Source organism: Salvelinus fontinalis, chromosome 22, assembly GCF_029448725.1.
Source record: "Salvelinus fontinalis isolate EN_2023a chromosome 22, ASM2944872v1, whole genome shotgun sequence".
NCBI classification, from domain to species: Eukaryota; Metazoa; Chordata; class Actinopteri; order Salmoniformes; family Salmonidae; genus Salvelinus; species Salvelinus fontinalis.
In genome coordinates, this window is record NC_074686.1 from 26,765,364 (window position 1) to 26,785,874 (window position 20,511).

The 20,511-nt window shown below is 45.4% G+C and overlaps 1 protein-coding gene across 14 annotated transcripts in view; it reads left to right on the plus strand.

Moving 5' to 3' along the window:
* LOC129820109 (adhesion G protein-coupled receptor B2-like) overlaps positions 1 to 20,511 on the plus strand; it is a 557,707-nt gene that overhangs the window by 527,948 nt on the left and 9,248 nt on the right. For 8 of the 14 annotated variants that reach the window (XM_055876984.1, XM_055876983.1, XM_055876987.1 and 5 more), the window contains 3 exons: positions 2,744 to 2,779; positions 4,769 to 4,885; positions 19,878 to 19,931. The exons of 1 other annotated variant lie outside the window; for it this stretch is intronic. In XM_055876984.1, the coding sequence (XP_055732959.1) occupies positions 2,744 to 2,779; positions 4,769 to 4,885; positions 19,878 to 19,931 (207 nt within the window). Of the gene's footprint in view, positions 1 to 2,743; positions 2,780 to 4,768; positions 4,886 to 16,556; positions 16,609 to 19,877; positions 19,932 to 20,511 lie in introns of all 14 variants that reach the window. 5 more of the 14 variants (XM_055876995.1, XM_055876992.1, XM_055876994.1 and 2 more) reach the window with 5 other exon arrangements.

The following is a 20,511-nucleotide window of genomic DNA, read 5'->3' on the forward strand; positions in this document are numbered from 1 at the left end:
GAAGGGGGTGATGGAGGTAACATAAAGGAGGATGAGAGGAGAAGGGGTGGCAGATACAAACACACTTCTCTCTACACCTGTTGTTCGGATACAAGGTCGACCTCACCCCTGGTCAGAAAAAGCATACACCAAGCTTTCTCTCTCACATTGAAACTGTGCGTTATTAGAGGTCTGAAAGTGGTTATTGTTGAGTCAGTGATGTCCCAGGGTTGATATTAGGATGGCTGGGGAGAGGGCATGACGATTAAACCAGGGTATTGGTGCTAAAATGGCCCTTACTGTTCACTGAGACAGGGGGAGAATAGTGATTTAACTGTGGCGCTGTGATCCAGGTCTGTGAGAAGTGTGTGTGTGCGTGTGTGTGTTTGTGTGTGTGTGTGTGCGTGTGTGTGCGTGCGTGTGTGTGCAAGTCTAAATATAACCACTAGTATGTTGTGTGTGTGCATGAGAACAGAGTGCTGTTCATAAATTATTACTCATTATCTGTTATAACGATGTACCGTACACATTCGTGCGGATGGATAAAGACACACACGCGCACACACACACTTGTGTGTCTATAATCACCCTCCAGGCCTACAAGGAGCCAGAGCAGATGGGGTGAGAGGGACAGGGAGTATCCCAGGAGAGTGTCTGTCTGCCCACCTTAATTACACACACACATACACACACAAAAACACTTCCCGTCGACACACAGACAAAGCCTCTCTCTCTCTGTCTCACACACAAACACACACACACACACACACACACACACACACACACACACACACACACACACACACACACACACTATCCGGGTGACTTGATGAAGGAATGGAGACAGTACTTACACTGAAGGACAGAGATCTTATTTTAGAATGAAAGACATTGCAACATAGTCATTAAAACATCTCACTCAGATCTATGTTTGCATCCAAAATGGCACCCTATTCCCTATTTAATGTAGTGCATTTGACCAGGGTCCATAGGGCAGGCCCAGTATATAGGGAATAGGGTATAATTTGGGACTCTATGAGAACACTTCTGAATATCCTTAAACATCACTCTGAGAGACCACTGGGTCTTCCCTGTGCTTAGCTTACTGTTTGTATCCCAAATGTCATCCTATTCCCTTTAGAGTGCACTACTTCAACTGAGTCTGGTTGATTGTAGATTGTGGAGAGGTTTGAGGTTTTGGTATTGAGTCTGATTGATTTGTAGATTGTGGAGAGGTTTGAGGTTTTGGTATTGAGTCTGGTTGATTTTAGATTTTGGAGAGGTTTGAGGTTTTGGTTTTGAGTCTGGCTGCTTTGTTGATTTTAATGTGAAAGCTAACATAAATCGATTTTCATAGAGTCTAAAAAAAGCTCTGTAATGGTGTTTGCCACTGTGAAGAGACTGATATGAAGTGAAAGAGAAGGGAGTTATGAGGGGGCAAGGAAGGAAGGAGAGTGGATAGGGTAGGTAAGACAAACACAGATAATATGAATATGACTCTCCTTCCCTGTTAATGTCATGCTGTGGAGTGACATTGGTGGGAATTCTTTAGTAAATACAACAGGTGTACAGATTTAGCATTTTAATTTGATCACCCTGTTGTTGCAGGAAATATCCTGCATTGCAGAAAACACAAACTTAGTGTATTTGAAGTTTAAAAATAGCTTCAAAAGTTAGTCATTTACACATTGAAATGTCAGACTTAAAATATATATCATGCCCCTACAGAAATGTCCATTAATTATAATCCACACAATAATTCACATTTCCTGTTGCTCCAAGATTATTTTCCTGCAGTGAGAAACTGGTCAAATTACGATCGTACATCTGAACGCTCTTAGAAAAAAAGTTGCTATCCAGAACCTAAAAGGGTTCTTCGCTGTCCCATTTGGCTCCAAGTAAAACTGGTTTACCTTTTCTACAGAGGGTTCTACATGGAACCCAGAAGGGTTCAACCTGGAACCAAAAAAGGGTTAATTTATGGGGACAGCCGAAGAACCATTTTATGTGTTAGTATGTGTGCTCTCACTTAAGTGCACAGCAAATGTATGGGTGTTGTTTGTGTACTGTACGGTACTTGGGATCCTTAATGTCATGGGATCACTTTTCAGAATGAGAGAGAGAGAGAGGGAGGTAGAGAGAGAGGGAGGTAGAGAGAGAGGGAGGTAGGGTAGAGAGAGAGAGAGAGAGAGAGAGAGAGAGAGAGAGAGAGAGAGAGAGAGAGAGAGAGAGAGAGAGAGAGAGAGAGAGAGAGAGAGAGAGAGAGAGAGAGAGAGAGAGAGAGAGAGAGAGAGAGAGAGAGGGAGAGAGGGAGAGAGAGAGAGAGAAAGAGTGTGTGTGTTAACTGTTAAATGGACCACATACATTCATCTCTTAGTGTAGGTACAGCCTTCCATTAAGTCACACCAAATTGAGGACTGAGCGGTTAAACGCAGTAGACAGCATGGAAGACAGTTGAAGGAAATGACATTACCGTCTTGATCGTTTTGACATAACTTCAATAGAATAAAGCCTGTTTAATTCAAAAGCAATTTACAGTGAACACATTTATTCAGAATATGTTGACCATGTGGGAATCAAACCAAGAAAGACTTTGTTGCATGTTCAATTAACGTAGCCATCAGAACTATGTAATAATTCAGTTTTTTACCACGCATTAGGTATTTGTGTGTTTGTGTGTGTTGATGATTAGAGGAGGGGTCCATGGATCTACAGACATTGATCATATCTTCTCTCCCCCCGCCCCTCACCCCTCCTCCCTCAGAGGAAAAGAGTACGGTACTCTGAGCTGGACTTTGAGGTAAGATCCCCCCCCCTTCACCCTCCCCTCAGCCTGTCTCTGCTTCTGTCTGCTTCAGCCAGGTTGAGTGATGCGTATAGGAGCCAATGGCATCGCTAAACCCCTTACCTTTGCGCCTGTGTCTCCCTTGCATTTGACTTGGTTCAGTCCAACCCGTGTATAGTGTGCCAGTTTCTACAACAAGGATCTAGCACCCCCTGTAACTAGATGGATTTGGTTTTGACTGATTTTACCTTGATTGGACAAATTATTTATATATTGTACAGACAAAAAATGACTTTATTTAACTTTTTTCAATCTGAATCAGTGAACCATTTCAATCAGAATGGAAAAAGCACAATGGGGTGCCAGGTCCTGGTTGAAGGAACAATGGGGTGCCAGGTCCTGGTTGAAGGAACAATGGGGTGCCAGGTCCTGGTTGAAGGAACAATGGGGTGCCAGGTCCTGGTTGAAGGAACAACGGGGTGCCAGGTCCTGGTTGAAGGAACAATGGGGTGCCAGGTCCTGGTTGAAGGAACAATGGTGCGGTAGGAAGCTTTGAGTGGATGAATTAACGAATGAAAATGTGATGGACGGTGAGTTGGTGTTTTTGAAAGTTTGGTAGTAGATGTGTGTTTTGCGGGTAATTACATGTGTGTGCGTGTTTGTGTGTGGGTTGGAGTGCAATAGTCGCTCCATGGAATGAACAAGCCCTGGGAATCTTGCAAATCTCCAGTCTCAAACAGCCCCGAAAAACTAAACTAAACCCCTTTGCTTCACTTGCTTAAGTGAAAATTGGCTTTCCTCGTCCCCTTATCCTTGTAAAGACTGGAGACTTGCTTTCCACTTTGGAGGCCTCATCCATAGTAGAACTAAGGTATGTGTGGACTGTTGCACAACTAACAGGCTAACAAGCACTAGCGCTTAGCTACAGTATGATAACCTGGAGTAGGATGATGTTGCCTAAGGGCAACTATTACCCAGAGCTTGTAACCCTTCCTGACTGGCGTAGTCTATGAAACTGCACGATATTTTCCGTAAAATGGCTGGATTCCTGTGTCAAAATGGACACCATTGTAGCCCTCAACCGAGTAAGTGTCTGAGAGAGAAAGATTCAAGGTAGTGTCAGAGTTCAAATATACAAATAAAGAAAAGAGCAGTGATGACAGAGAGAGACAGAGCTTTGAAGTGCAGAAGAGGTGAACTTTAAAGGAAGTAGGCCTATGACTTATAAAGGCAGACTCAGAGAAGGAGAACTGACAGACAAGGAGAGGGAGAGAAGAGAGTGCAGACTCTGTGGCCTTGGCCAGAGTGTCTGAGTGTGTGAGGATCGCCGTCTGGCCCCTGTGTCTCTCTTGGCCCTCGAGCTGCTGCGTCGATTAGCTGCCACCATGCTGCTAAAGCGCTAGCCATTAGCGAAAAGAGCAAGTTGCTGTGACAAGGTCTCTCTCCTGTCAGGGACTTCCACTTGTAATAGGATGTAGTTGCTCTTAGACGCTGGGATACAGTCAGTTAAAATTTGACTTGATTTGAGTTAAGTCTTTACCAGTTTAAATGGTGAGGTTGAGGATTTGGGGAGGCTAAGCTGATCCTAAATCTGTGCTTACAAGGAATTTTTACGCAGTTCCACATCACTGTAGGCTAATTGCTAACTAGCTAATGCTACCCTTCTAACTAGCTAATGCTTCCTTGCTAACTAGCTACCGCTAACATTAACGCGGCCTGCTTGGCTCTCATATCCATTCAGAGCAAACTCAGATACATCTCACAGCACAGGCAGCATCAAATCCTAAAAGCGAGACGGAGATGTGAGAGAGAAGGTGAGAGGACTCTATCTATCCATTCCTCTCTTCTCCTCCTCCCCCTCGCCGCGGCTGGCATCAAACTGTCCCTTGGCCTCTTCCGCTTCTTCGACCTCTCTTCCCTCAAACCGCCCTATCTCTCCGTGTCTCTTTAGCTATTATTTTCTTATTCTGTTCATTTTTTGTTGTACCTTCCTCTCCCTTCCAGAAAGTGATGCACACTCGCAAAAGACACTCTGAGCTGTACCATGAGCTCAACCACCCCACCACCAAGTTCCACACCATAGACAGGTATAACAGGGACCCCGCCATGTCCACCTTCAAGGTAAGAGCCCAACCATACGGGGCGAGTGGGAAACGGGAGCTAGCTTCCCCGCACCTCAAACCCCTGCAACCCCCCACGCCACTCCCTACCCCCCCCCCCCACCCCACACTGAGCTCATTACCACCTCTCTCCGTCACCTGTGAAATAGTATCGTTAATAAGCACATCTAGCGTCTTCACAGCAATGTGTGAGTGTGTTTGTTGTCACCTAGTGTGGGAATATTAGTACTGAGTATCCTCCCTCTCTCACACACACACCTTTAGATAGAGAACATACTAAGGGCTCAATCCAAACTTGACATCCACACTTCTATTCAATCTTGTAACAGTGACAATGATGTAACAGTGATATTAACACTGCACAGAATGTAGTGACCATTAGAGAAATGCTCTTAAAATCACTGGATCACACATCCATTCCAGTGCACAACGGTTTTCAAATGCAATTTAATGATGTAACTTAAATGTATTATAAACTTGTTTGTTAAACTTTAACCAGAGCTAACCATGACTAAAGGTATTATTTTATTTCTTTTGTTTTTGTGGTTTTGAATGTTCAAATGCCTTAACATTTTTAACAATGCACTGTTTTATTGGGATGGAGAGCAACATAACTACCTCATAAACATTTCATAACCTTTTTATTCCAAGCATAATAAGAGCTAAGGGATGTGCAGTGTCACCTTTTATCAGCCTGTGTGTGTGTCTACGTGCATTCATGCGTGTTTGTGTGTTTGTCTGCTTGCGTGAGTGTCTGCACACAAGTGTGTATGTCTATGTGTTTGTGTGTGCTTGAGTGTTTGTGTGTGTATGTGTGTGCGTGTCTACGTGCTTGTCTGTGTGTGTGTGTGTGTGTGTGTGTGTGTGTGTGTGTGTGTGTGTGTGTGTGTGTGTGTGTGTGTGTGTGTGTGTGTGTGTGTGTGTGTGTGTGTGTGTGTGTGTGTGTGTGTGTGTGTGCATGAGAAATGCCGTCTGTGTATCGTTAATGCACCATTAGCACCAGACTAAGGAGTCCCTGCTTTCACTGACCTTCATAGAGCCTATTTCATCAAGATTTAAACACCACACACACACACACACACACACACACACACACACACACACACACACACACACACACACACACACACACACACACACACACACACACACACACACACACACACACACACACACACACACACACACACACCTCATCTCCAGGAGCTGCAGTACAGATACGGTACATCAGACAGTGATGAGTTATTCAGCCTTGATATCTGTACTCTCCCAGGGCACCTGTAGTCTGCTAGTTCACATCTCATGTACACTGGGAGCAGAGGAACAGAGGACACACACACACTGAGACACACACAAACACACACTGAGACACACATGACACACACACACACACACTGAGACACACACACGCACACACACACACACACACACACACACACACACACTGAGACACACGCACACAGATACACACACACACACACACACACCCTTACACTTCTCATATTTCCCAGGCCAGAGCAGCAGCCTCTGCTGTCGTTTCTTGTTTCCTCAACCTCTTGAGTGTTCCAGGATCACCACCCAGCTCTCTCTTCAGTTATTACTGGGCAGCAAAAAAGGACCAATCACAGAATACTGAGCTAAGCATAAGTTTGCCGGTTTACTAGTCATTTGATTCCATTCAGAACAATTCTAGGCAAAGCATGTTGAGGACCTGACATACCGGATTTAAGCACTCAAATATGTACTTACATACAGTCATAGTAACACACATAAACTCAGCCAGAAAGGAAACGTCAATACATAACAAGATTCAACAACTGAGACATAAACTGAACAAGTTCCACAGATATGTGACTAACAGAAATGGAATAATGTGTCACTGAACAATGGGGGGTCAAAATCAAAAGTGGCCACCAGCTGCATTAAGTACTGCAGTGCATCTCCTCCTCATGGACTGCACCAGATTTGCCAGTTCTTGCTGTAAAATGTTACCCCACTCTTCCACCAAGAAACCTGTAAGTTCCTGGACATTTCTGGGGAATGGTCCTAGCCCTCACCCTCCGATCCAACAGGTCCCAGATGTGCTCAATGGGAATTAGATCCGGGCTCTTTGCTGGCCATGGCAGAACACTGACATTCCCGTCTTGCAGAAAATCTTGCACAGAACAAGCAGTATGGCTGGTGGCATTGTCATGCTGGAGGGTCATGTCAGGATGAGCCTGCAGGAAGGGTACCACATGAGGGAGGAGGATGTCTTCCCTGTAACGCACAGCATTGGGATTGCCTGCAATGACAACAAGCTCAGTCCGATGATGCTGTGACACACCGCCCCAGACCATGACAGACCCTCCACCTCCAAATCAATCCCGCTCCAGAGTACAGGCCTCAATGCAAAGTTCATTCCTTCGACGATAAATGCGAATCCGACCGAATCCGAGACAAAACCATGACTCGTCATTGAAGAGCACTTTTTGCCAGGCCTGTCTGGTCCAGCGACAGTGGGTTTGTGCCCATAGGCGACGTTGTTGCCAGTGATGTCTGGTGAGGACCTGCCTTACAACAGGCCTACAAGCCCTCAGTCCAGCCTCTCTCAGCCTATTGCGGACAGTCTGAGCACTGATGGAGGGATTGTGCGTTCCTGGTGTAACTCGGGCAGTTGTTGTCGCTATCCTGTACCTGTCCCGCAGGTGTGATGTTCCAATGTACCGATTCTGTGCAGGTGTTGTTACACGTGGTCTGCCACTGTGAGGATGATCAGCTGTCCGTCCTGTCTCCCTGTAGGACAGTCTTAGGCGTCTCACAGTACGGACATTGCAATTTATTGCCCTGGCCACATCTGCAGTCCTCATGCCTCCTTGCAGCATGCCTAAGGCACGTTCACGCAGATGAGCAGGCAATCTTTCTTTTGGTGTTATTCAGAGTCAGTAGAAAGGCCTCTTTAGCATCCTAAGTTTTCATAACTGTGACGTTAATTGCCTACCGTCTATAAGCTGTTAGTGTCTTAACGACTGTTCAACAGGTGCATGTTCATTAATTGTTAATGGTTCATTGACCAAGCATGGGAAACAGTGTTTAAACCCTTTAACCTGTTTGGCGTGCAAGCCCGACCTCGGACCGAAAATGACACCCCTGCAGGGCGCGAAATTCAAAATCTATTTTTTAAGAATATTTAACTTTTACACATTAACAAGTCCAATACAGCATTTGAAAGATGTCCAACATGTCCGATTTTTTAAATGTTTTACAGAGAAAACACCACATATATTTATGTTAGCTCACCACCAAATACAAAAGTGGACAGACACGTATGAATTATGATTATGAAGTATGAATTATGATTGAAGTAGCATGCACAACCAACCGAAATAAACTAAAACCAACCTAAAGAGCCCAGAAAAAACGACCTCAGATGACAGTCATATAACATGTTACACAATAAATCTATGTTTTGTTCATAAAAAGTGCATATTTTAGCTATAAATCAGTTTTACATTGATGCTACCCAAAAATGCTAATACATAGCTACAGTCTGAATCCAGCCGGGAGTAGCCAGAGAAAATACATACACCAACGTCGGCTACTAATTACACCTCATAAAACATTTCAGAAAAACATATGGTGGATAACTAATGAAAGACAGATATCTTGTGAATACAGACAACATTTCCGATTTTTGAAGTGTTTTACAGCGAAAACACAATATATCGTTATATTAGCTAACATCATAAGCTAGCATAAGGCAGCATTGATTCTAGTCAAGCGCTAGCCTAGCACAGTTAGCAGAGTTAGCATTCAACAGTTCGACATATATATGAAAAAGCATCCCAAATTGGGTCTTATCTTTCTTGGTACTCCATCAGAATGTTGTAACGGGGTCCAATGTCCAGTAGAGTCTTTAGTTGGGTTCCAGAACGAATTATTTCCCTCTTTGGTTAGCTAGCACGATAGCATTGCTGCGCTAGAAAGCTTTTCTTCAAAAAATTCTTCCGTCGTTTCACATCTAAAGTCCAGAATAAATTGCAATAATATAATTAAAGTATATTGAAAAAACATACTTTAGGATGATTTTGTGACATGTATCAAATAATATCGTAGTCAGGCATCATATTCAACGTTATCTACCTTGTTCCAGAAGCCGAGATCAAATTATCCTTCGCGCCCGGATTTTTATTTTAACTGCGCAGGTCTCACAAGAAGTTGTGTTATTCAGTCCAGGGACGAGATATTCGACTCCTTTCAATTCTCACTTCCGCATTACAGTCTGACGAACGCCTCTGACGTGTCCCTATGGTCACAAGTCAAATGGCCTTTTATAGAGAAGGTCTTAAAGAGACACATCGCATTTTGGGAAACTCAATTCGGCTGGGAAAATGGCTGTAAAAATATTTCTGTTCGACTTAGAGAAACAATTCAAACCTTTTTAGAAACTACAGACTGTTATCTATCCAACAGTAGTAAATATATGCATATTGGAAAATAAAAAGTTTCTTAGGAGGCCGTTTGAAAATGTGCACACATTTTCCAGTTTTTTCAATATTCAGCGTGCAGCCATAACAGGTTAAAATGAAGATCTGTGAAGTTATTTGGATTTTTACTAATTATATTTGAAAGACAGGGTCCTGAAAAAGGGACGTTTCTTTTTTTGCTGAGTTTATATACAGTCATACTAACACACACACATATGCACAGTCACAGTAACACACATACACATACACACAGTCACAGTAACACACATACACATACACACTGTCACAGTAACACACATACACACAATCACAGTAACACACATACACAAAGTCACAGTAACACACATACACACAGTCACAGTAACACACATACACACACTCACAGTAACACACATACACAAAGTCACAGTAACACACATACACACAGTCACAGTAACACACACACACACGGTCATACTAACACACATACACACAGTCACACTAACACACAGTCACAGTAATACACAGTCACACTAACACACATACACACAGTCACAGTAACACACATACACACAGTCACACTAACACACATACGCACAGTCACAGTAGCACACAGTCACAGTAACACAAATACACACAGTCACAGTAACACACATACACACAGTCACATTAACACACATACACACAGTCACAGTAACACACATATGCACAGTCACAGTAACACACAGTCACATTAAAACACATACACACAATCACAGTAACACATATACACAAAGTCACAGTAACACACATACACACAGTCACAGTAACACACACACACACACACACACACACACACACACACACACACACACACACACACACACACACACACACACACACACACACACACACACACACACACACACACACACACACACACACACACGGTCATACTAACACACATACACACAGTCACACTAACACACAGTCACAGTAACACACATACACACAGTCATACTAACACACATACACACAGTCACACTAGCACACATACACACAGTCAAAGTAACACAAATACACACAGTCACAGTAACACACATACACACAGTCACAGTAACAGACATACACACAGTCACACGAACACACATAATGAGATGTAAAGATGTCCAACAAAAAGCTGTATTATAATAGTACTGTAGTATTCATACTGCACAAAACACACATAGAAACATTTAATACACAGTTATGAAAAGAATGCTGAAACACACTCAAGGTCACACACACACGCCCACACACACAGGGCAGCAGGTAGCCTAGCGGTTAGAGCGTTGGGCCAGTAAGCGGTCTCTGGTTTGGATACCTGAGCCAAGAAGGTGAAAATTCTGTCGATTTGCCCTTGAGGAAGGCAGCTCACCCTCAATTCAACCCTCCAGGCTGACCCTGGAAAACACATTGCACTGCACCTGTCTAGTCAAAACTAAAACACTCCTCCCCGACAGAGATAAAGAACAGAGGGCATGGTGGATATATTACACATGGATGTATCCATTAGAATACAGTAAGTAGACAGTGCACTTAAGAAGTTAATAATTGCCCTGATAATGGTATTAACGTCAGCCCTTTGACAAGTCAGCATGACTCCAGCATTCATAGCTGTCAACACAACACTTGTAAACCCACCCAGACACTCTGACGCTGACTATACAGCAATTATGGTGTGTGTGTGTGTGTGTGTGTGTGTGTGTGTGTGTGTGTGTGTGTGTGTGTGTGTGTGTGTGTGTGTGTGTGTGTGTGTGTGTGTGTGTGTGTGTGTGTGTGTGTGTGTGTGTGTGTGTGTGTGTGTGTGTGTGTGTGTGTGTGAAAAAGCAGGGTATATGAGTGCAGGTGTGTTTGTGTCTTTGTCTATGTGAAATGTGGGTTTGTGGGGGTGTTTGGGCTTGTGCTTCTATGTGACAGATTAATGGAGTTTATAAGCGTATAATTTCAACTCCGGTAATGACATACATGTCTTATAATCACTGTATTATCTGCTTGTCTTAGCCCTATGACATCTGGTGACTTTGGTCTCACCCTGTCCCATATCAATTCTCTAATCTCACTCCATATTTCAGCATGAGTATTCTCATTTAGTGGGATACATATAATTACATCACAATTTCCAGTCATAAAGAGAACCAAATATGTATAGTGTACACTAGAGGACTAAAGTGCCCTTAACCATATTAAAAAACAATGTTAAGTACAGTACATAACCAGAGCCCCGTCGAGTGTTGTGAGTGTGATGAGAGCTACTCCTCTCCCCGCGGGCAGGGAGGTGGAAGCAAATTCATTGTTTTAAAGTGAAGAGTGGTGATATATTTTTCTAAACTTACTGTAAGTCACTCAGGAAACCAAATTGTCAAGCATGTTCCCCCTTGGAAATAATAATGGGATAATTTGGTTTGAATAAAAGACCAAAAGTAAATAGAGGTATTTTTTAATCCTCTTTGAATGAATCCCTTGTCAAAAACAATTGCAACACATTGATTAACAAACCCCCAGTATAACGATCCTTTTGCTTTCAGCCTACCTCAACTACTAACCACGATAACACCCCCAATGCCTTTAAACAGCCTTTATCCCCCCTATATTGCCAAATGCCCTCATTATCCCCTAACACCTAACCACTGACCCTGAACCGACCCTTCACTAACCCCGGAGGCCGGTGTTCACCCTCACAGGTGCCCCCTCCCCCGCCTCCGAGGCAAGCCGAGCGGTCTTTAACACGCAGAATGTCCCTGGTTTACAAAGAGAGTCAACGTAAGCATGCTAAACAATACTGAAACAGTAGAACCATTTAACCTCTAACCTTTCAATGACCCCTTTGGTAGAACCTGTCCTCGGTGTTAGCCCTCCCCACAGTGACATGACTGTGTTTTAGGTGACTGTGTTTTGTTAGGTATTGCTCCCTAGTGGTGTGGTGGTGTTGTTGACCAACCAGTATGGCTGGAGCCTTTCTACTGTACTTCTGTTGTTGGACCGTATGAATGGTGTTGTCCTGCGTCCCAAATTGCACCCTATTCCCTATAATAGTTCACAACTTTTGACCAAGACCCATAGTGCACTTAGTGTATACAGTTGATAGGTTGGAATTTGGGACACATGTGGGTTCAGATGAACTACTAGCCTCTATGCCTAGCGGTGCACTGAGTGTAGATCTGGAAGGATTAGATAGGTGTAAACAAGATGGTGGAATCGTACCCTAGCCCATTCGGGAAGATTGAGCAATTGCTATACGACTAATCTCGGTTAAACCCAGAACTGAAGTCTTGGGTAATTGGTCATATGCTCAATGAAGTTCTGGATCAATATGTGTTAAGTTGAGAGATAGAACGAGGATCAGAACCAGAAAGAAGAGCTCCACCCTCTCTCTTAGGAAGATACTGACACGTTTATGTGCCTTTACTTCCGCATTTTTAAAAATGCTAATACCAGCGAAACTGTGATATGTCCAAGTAACCAGTGCCAAAAAACCCAAGGCCTGGAATTAATGCGTCTTGTTGTCATTGTTATCGCACACATCCGATAGTATCATGACAGAGCTACGCTACCATTTCTGTTTCCACAGTCCGTCCACAAGAGATGCCTCTATGACCTACACTCCTCTTGTTATTCACTTCTAGGTCAAGTGGATGGGGGCTAGTGGATGGGGGCTAGTGGATGGGGGCTAGTGGATGGGGGCTAGTGGATGGGGGCTAGTGGATGGGGGCTAGTGGATGGGGGCTAGTGGTTGATTTTGGACTCGGCATATATCTGCCATGTTAGAAATGCAGGGTGGGAGATAACGCCGGCCATTTTGACGTGTGAACACATCCAGTTGTTGTATCGGTTTCAGTGCCCCCACCTAAATAAGACCTAAATCCATTTAAATGAAAGTGATAAACCCATCCATAATAAACCAATGAAACAATCAAACAGGTTTATTATCCCCCATAATGGTTTTCTCCAGCCAATAAACTAGCAGAGATGAAGCCAGGCACTGAAACAGACCCGACACTATGTGTTCTGTATGGGCAAGAGAAGCCTGACATTGGTCAACGGTAAGAGAGCAAATGTGTGTGAGGAGATAATGAATGCGGCTGTCAGTAGAGAATTGACCATTTTGGAAAGGTAGGGTCTGCCAATATGCTAGCCACTGAACAGATGAGTGGATACCAGACAAATCACACAAACACACACACACACACACACTGGTATTCTGTTTCCCCATCTTCTCCAATCTTGTGGCTGATGACAGCGGTGGGCTTGTGAGTGGTCTCGAGCATTACCAGACATCTACCTGCTCAAATACAATCCATCTCACAATCTCCTCATCTCTTTCTCTCTATATATCTCTCTCTCTCTTCCTCTCCCTCCCAATCTTCCTTCATCTCAGCCTGACCTGTGCTACAGTAATCACTCATATGGACCCATTCCTCTCTCACTACCAGTCTCTCACTATATTGTGCTGTACAGTATGTGTGTTATCTTGTGTGTGCTATCCCTGTGAGTTAGTGTGCTCTGTGTGCTATGGCTGGTTCCATCTGAAAGGCATTTAACTTCTAAGTGATGACGGAGATGCTAGCCGGATAGCTACTCTCTGCGGCAGGGCCCATATGGCTGCAAATGGATGGAGCCCCATGTTCAATCTATCCTCAGTAATGGAGACACTACAAACGAACCTGGCAGGGGCCCATGGCTAGTGCAGGGTGGGGGTGATAGAGAGAGTGAGGGAGAGAGGGAGGGGGGTGAGAGGGGTAGGCTGTCCATTGAAATATGTATTTCTTTTACTCTGCTAACTCTCTTTCTCCCACCATCTCTCTCTCTCTCTGTTATCCGGGGTTCAAAAGGTGAACAAAGACATTTGCAAGCAGTCCCCAGCCAAGTGATGACAGATCCACTCTCAGTGTGTAATGAAGTACTGAACTCTGTGTGTGTGTGTGTGTGTGTGTGTGTGTGTGTGTGTGTGTGTGTGTGTGTGTGTGTGTGTGTGTGTGTGTGTGTGTGTGTGTGTGTGTGTGTGTGTGTGTGTGTGTGTGTGTGTGTGTGTGTGTGTGTGTGTGTGTGTGTCTGCATGCTCAGGCGTATGTTACGACATTTGAGCTGTTGCATATTTCATCTCTCAAATGGGCTGTGTTTCTTCCTCTCCATCTTATTTGTTGTTCTGCTCTCCCTCTCTCGCTCTCTCTCGCTCTCTCTTGCTCTCTCTCGCTCTCTCGCTCTCTCTCGCTCTCTCTCTATTTCAGAGTTGCGTAGAGCTCAGTGGGATGGAGAGGAAATAAGTAATAAGTAGTTATCCTGTATTGTGCTTTTATCCATGGTGATTTTAAATGCAGTAACTGTAGCAGAGGTTCCGGAACTCTCTGCAGTGCAGCTGATATGGCATGTGTGCATTCACTTTGATTATCAAAACAAATATCATGGGGAGGAGAAAACATCATAGACCATTTGATTGGATTCCTTTTTGCTTTGGTTACACTGTTATTCCACAGTTGATCTTATTTTTTTGTGACTGTGTTAATGAAATGGTAGGAGTAGTATTGCCGTTGCAAAGGTAAATTGTGCAAATGATAATCACAGTGCTTTAATAAGGGTGACCCCAGGTTAAGCTGATATGTATAATGTTTAATGACAGCAGCTTATTGTTATTGATTCAGTGAGGGCAATGTACTGCACTCCTGAACCATTAGGTCCTTTAAATAAATGTTCTGCCATTGGGCTACAATTTCCGCTCCAAAGTATTCTTTATCTCTCTCTTTTTCTCTCTATTTTTTCTCTCTCTTTCTCTCTCGTTCTCTCTCTCTTTCTCTCTCTCTCTCTTTCTCTCTCTCTCTCTCTCTCTCTCTCTCTCTCTCTTATTCTTCGTCTTCCCTTCTTAATCTCATTCTCTCCTCTATTTGTTCCTAGGTCCTGACATTTCTCTTCTTTCTCTCTCCCTCCCTCTCAGTATTCCCCTCATTTACTCATTTGTTTCCCTCTAAACTCAGCCCTCAGTGGCGCAATTGAGGCATTAATAGAATAATTAATTCCTCTCATTAGCCTGTTTTTAATTATTTCCATGCCTCCTTCCTCTGCGCCCAGTATAAACTCATCGTCTGTTTTCATCAAATTGCCCATAAAATCCAAGTGTTGGCACGGTGTATCGTAGCCTAGCGTGCTAGCACTCCCTGGCTCTATCAGTGGGGCCTAATGAGGAGACAGTTAGCCCAGACAGAACGAACCTAACGCTAGCTCCAATGCGCACTAAGGGGCACTATGCTAATGCAGCTCATTTAGTGTCCTTGGACCAATTAAGAGGTGAGGTGAAAAGGGCCAAGTCGCTTGCCGGAACTGTTTATGGAGAGGGACTAGAACATGACCCTGAATAGGACTCCAGCGGCCATGTTGTAGCCGACTACAATCTTTGTCTGATATCTCATTTGACAGAAATGTGTAGCCCTTAATAGATTGTATTTGTTCCGCGTTTACTGGTTCCTTTGAAGACCCCTATTACTACAATACCAAGCTTGTTCATTATTCCACTCGACGGTTAGTTGTACTTAGTGATTGTTTCTGAGCTTGTGTAGTAGGGGACTTGGTACACAATAATGATGGTATGATTGGTTGTGGTAATGGTAAGATATCTCTAAAAGGGTTCATCTAACGTTTCAAAATGGAGAGGGAAGCTCATGCTTTGTATCCCTGCAGGCAGGTGGGATTTGTAATGAGATTTGAAAAGAGAGAGAGCGGGAAGATACAGGCCATGGAGAGAGGAAACGGTCGAAACAGAGAGAGACAGAGAGAGAGTGAGGGAAAGAGACAGAGTGAACCGGCAAGAGAGAGAGAGAGAGTTATTGTAATTTGAGTGTCCACCTGAGCCCTTTTTGGTTTAGAGACCCAAAGCCCACTGTTGTCTCATCAGAACACAGAACAATTCTACTTCAATTCTACTTTATTACCTGACCCTCTGGTACCCACTCATCTCTGGCCCGGGCTCTGCATGCTTGGACTCGCTTGGTGTCCATTGGTCATTCTGTTTACAGTATCTAATCATTTAAATGTCTTCTAATTCATACATGTGTGTATTTATTTAATTGACATTTTATTTTGATGCCTGTGAGTCTGCAACTGACTGTCTGTTACTGGATGGTACGTTGTTATTTCATTGGCTCTTTTTGTTTGTTTTTGTTTGTATGTTGTCTGGGTTGGGCTTCATCATGCTTGGTGCCACATGTTTCTCTGTCTTAGTTTGACTGTAGCCAGGCAGCAAGCAGAACCAAGGGCAGCCAACACAAGAAAGGTAAAATAAAACCGAACACAGCCCCCCCCCCCCCCCGCCTACATCCTCCAACCCCCAAAATCAAATCTTCTCACTCCCCTTCATCCCCCTATAGTCTGTGCCCCAACCAGGTGTATATTTGCTGGTCTGGCTGTGTGTGTTCTCTCCACTCCATACCATAGTACATTTCTCTGTAGACAAACAGATAGATGATTGTAAAGCTCTAGTGTGTAGTGTGCAGTGTGTAGTGTGTAGGACTGTGTATCTTATTCTGCACTGATTCCCCTGTCTCCTTTCCACCTGAACATATGTACTGGTGTAATGCTTGTAGTGAGGTCTCTGACCGCTTCCTTTGTATATTTTCTTCTCTTTGTGAACTTTGACGTGTGATGTCGCTGTGGTGTTACTTCCTGCTTGGATGACAGTGGTGGTGGTGGGGATGCTGTCGGTTTCCCTGACGTCGTTTTCCTCTCTTCCTCACTTGTTTCTTCGTGTTAGATCAGTGGGGTATAGAGGCATGATCCCAGAAAGAGACAGACACGATTGTATAGGAGATAGAGCTGAGGACAAGGGAGAGATAGTGAGAGAGATAGGGGAGTATGGATTAAGAGCAGGAAGGACAGGGGCATTCAGGAAAATACCCTGTGAGAAAGAGTGAGGGATGATAGAACAAGAGGAAGAGGAGAAGACAAATGATAGAGAATGAACAGAGAATGAGGGACAGGGCGAAGGGCAGTGATACAGGGACGGAGGGAGAAGAGGAGAAGGTCTGTGTGTTTAAGGTCTGAGGTGAAACACAGAGAATCAGCACCACCAAGCCTTCCACCGCTTCGCCAGCTCGGTCGCCAGGTTGAAGGTCTGGATGTATGCAGGGTTGCCATATTGGAGCCCAGTGTGGAGAGGATGGGGATGCAGAAGTCGCACAGATCTAGGATAATCTTTTTTTTTTCTTCTTTTTTTTTCTTTTTTTTTATCCCATTTTCTCCCCAATTTTCCGTGGTATCCAATCGCTAGTAATTACTACCTTGTCTCATCGCTACAACTCGCGTACGGGCTCGGGAGAGACGAAGGTCGAAAGCCATGCGTCCTCCGAAGAACAACCCAACCAGCCGTACTGCTTCTTTAACACAGCGCGCCTCCAACCCGGAAGCCAGCCACACCAATGTGTCGGAGGAAACACCGTGTACCTGGCCCCCTTGGTTGGCGCGCACTGCGCCCGGCCCGCCACAGGAGTCGCTGGAGTGCGATGAGACAAGGATATCCCTACCGGCCAAACCCTCCCTACCCCGGACGACGCTATGCCAATTGTGCGTCGCCCCACGGACCTCCCGGTCGCGGCCGTCTGCGACAGAGCCTGGGCACGAACCCAGAGACTCTGGTGGCGCAGTTAGCACTGCGATGCAGTGCCCTAGACCACTGCGCCACCCGGGAGGCCTCGATCTAGGATAATCTTACCCTCCCAAAATCATAAGCTTAACCATTAGGGAGGAAATAATAAAACTGACCTTAGATCAGTGTCCAGGGGCAACTTCATTCCTCTCTGATGCAGTGCATGTCATCCCTCTCCTCCCCTTGACCACTCTGTTTCTCTCTCTCTATTGCCAGTGACCAGGACTGTCCTGACCTTCTTCATTCTTATGATTAGATTTGGATAGCTATAGCCTTTACGTATTTCCAACTGTTTGTGTGTTTCCAGCAGTGTGTGTCTGAGGCGTTTCACTGTGCAGTGTGTGTCTGAGGCGTTTCACTGTGCAGTGTGTGTCTGAGGCGTTTCACTGTGCAGTGTGTGTCTGTGGCGTTTCACTGTGCAGTGTGGGTCTGAGGCATTTCACTGGGCAGTGTGTGTCTGGCGTTTCACTGTGCAGTGTGTGTCAGTGGCGTTTCACTGTGCAGTGTGTGTCTGAGGCGTTTCACTGTGCAGTGTGTGTCTGTGCGTTTCACTGTGCAGTGTGTGTCTGTGCGTTTCACTGTGCAGTGTGTGTCTGAGGCGGTTCACTGTGCAGTGTGTGTCTGAGGCGGTTCACTGTGCAGTGTGTGTCTGTGCGTTTCACTGTGCAGTGTGTGTCTGAGGCGGTTCACTGTGCAGTGTGTGTCTGAGGCGTTTCACTGTGCAGTGTGTGTCTGTGCGTTTCACTGTGCAGTGTGTGTCTGTGCGTTTCACTGTGCAGTGTGTGTCTGAGGCGGTTCACTGTGCAGTGTGTGTCAGTGGCGTTTCACTGTGCAGTGTGTGTCTGAGGCGTTTCACTGTGCAGTGTGTGTCTGGCATTTCACTGTGCAGTGTGTGTCTGTGGCGTTTCACTGTGCAGTGTGTGTCAGTGGCGTTTCACTGTGCAGTGTGTGTCTGAGGCGTTTCACTGTGCAGTGTGTGTCTGGCGTTTCACTGTGCAGTGTGTGTCTGGCGTTTCACTGTGCAGTGTGTGTCTGTGGCGTTTCACTGGGCAGTGTGTGTCTGAGGCGTTTCACTGTGCAGTGTGTGTCTGTGGCGTTTCACTGTGCAGTGTGTGTCTGAGGCGTTTCACTGTGCAGTGTGTGTCTGGCGTTTCACTGTGCAGTGTGTGTCTGGCGTTTCACTGTGCAGTGTGTGTCTGAGGCGTTTCACTGTGCAGTGTGTGTCTGAGGCGTTTCACTGTGCAGTGTGTGTCTGTGGCGTTTCACTGTGCAGTGTGTGTCTGTGGCGTTTCACTGGGCAGTGTGTGTCTGAGGCGTTTCACTGTGCAGTGTGTGTCAGTGGCGTTTCACTGGGCAGTGTGTGTCTGTGGCGTTTCACTGGGCAGTGTGTGTCTGAGGCGTTTCACTGTGCAGTGTGTGTCTGTGGCGTTTCACTGTACAGTGTGTGTCTGTGGCGTTTCACTGTGCAGTGTGTGTCTGTGGCGTTTCACTGTGCAGTGTGTGTCTGTGGCGTTTCACTGTGCAGTGTGTGTCTGTGGCGTTTCACTGTGCAGTGTGTGTCTGTGGCGTTTCACTGTGCAGTGTGTGTCTGTGGCGTTTCACTGTGCAGTGTGTGTCTGTGCGTTTCACTGTGCAGTGTGTGTGAGTGGGGGTGTTTCTCTTTTCACATAATGTGCCACAAGAGAACGGAGGAGGAGTATGAAAAGGAGAGGAAAAGGGGGAATATGTCAAGTGGAAGGGAACAACACACCGCTTGCCCGTGGAGGTGGAAGAACAATATTGTTGTTGTTGTTTCAGGGCAGAGCTGTCAGTGACTGTGATTTCCCCCTCTTCTCACTCTCTCTCTCTCTCTCTCTCCTCCTTCCTCCTCTTTTTCTCCCCCTCCCATCTTATCGCAACAGAGGGAAAAGCGATGGAGCATTTCGTCTGCCGGAGGTGAAAAGAACTCTTCGAGTGTAAGTAGAAGAGAAGTGTCAGGCAGAGGAAAGAGGGATGGGGGAGAGGGAGGAGAGAGAGGTGGACTGAGGGAGGCATAGGGAGAGTTATATGGAGAGAGAGGTGGACTGAGGGAGGCATAGAGAGAGTTAGATGGAGGTGGAGGAGAGGAGAGAGAGAGGTGGACTGAGGGAGGCAGAGAGAGAGGTAGATGGAGAGAGAGGTGGACTGAGGGAGGCAGAGAGATAGGTAGATGGAGGGAGAAGAGAGGAGAGAGAGGTGGACTGAGGGAGGCAGAGAGAGAGGTAGATGGAGGGAGAAGAGAGGAGAGAGAGAGGTGGACTGAGGGAGGCAGAGAGAGAGGTATATGGGGGGAGAAGAGAGGAGAGAGAGGTGGACTGAGGGAGGCAGAGAGAGAGGTAGATGAAGAGAGGAGAGAGAGGTGGACTGAGGGAGGCAGAGAGAGAGGTAGATGGAGGGAGAAGAGAGGAGAGAGTGGTGGACTGAGGAAGGCAGAGAGAGAGGTAGATGGAGGGAGAAGAGAGGAGAGAGAGGTGGACTGAGGGAGGCAGAGAGAGAGGTAGATGGAGGGAGAAGAGA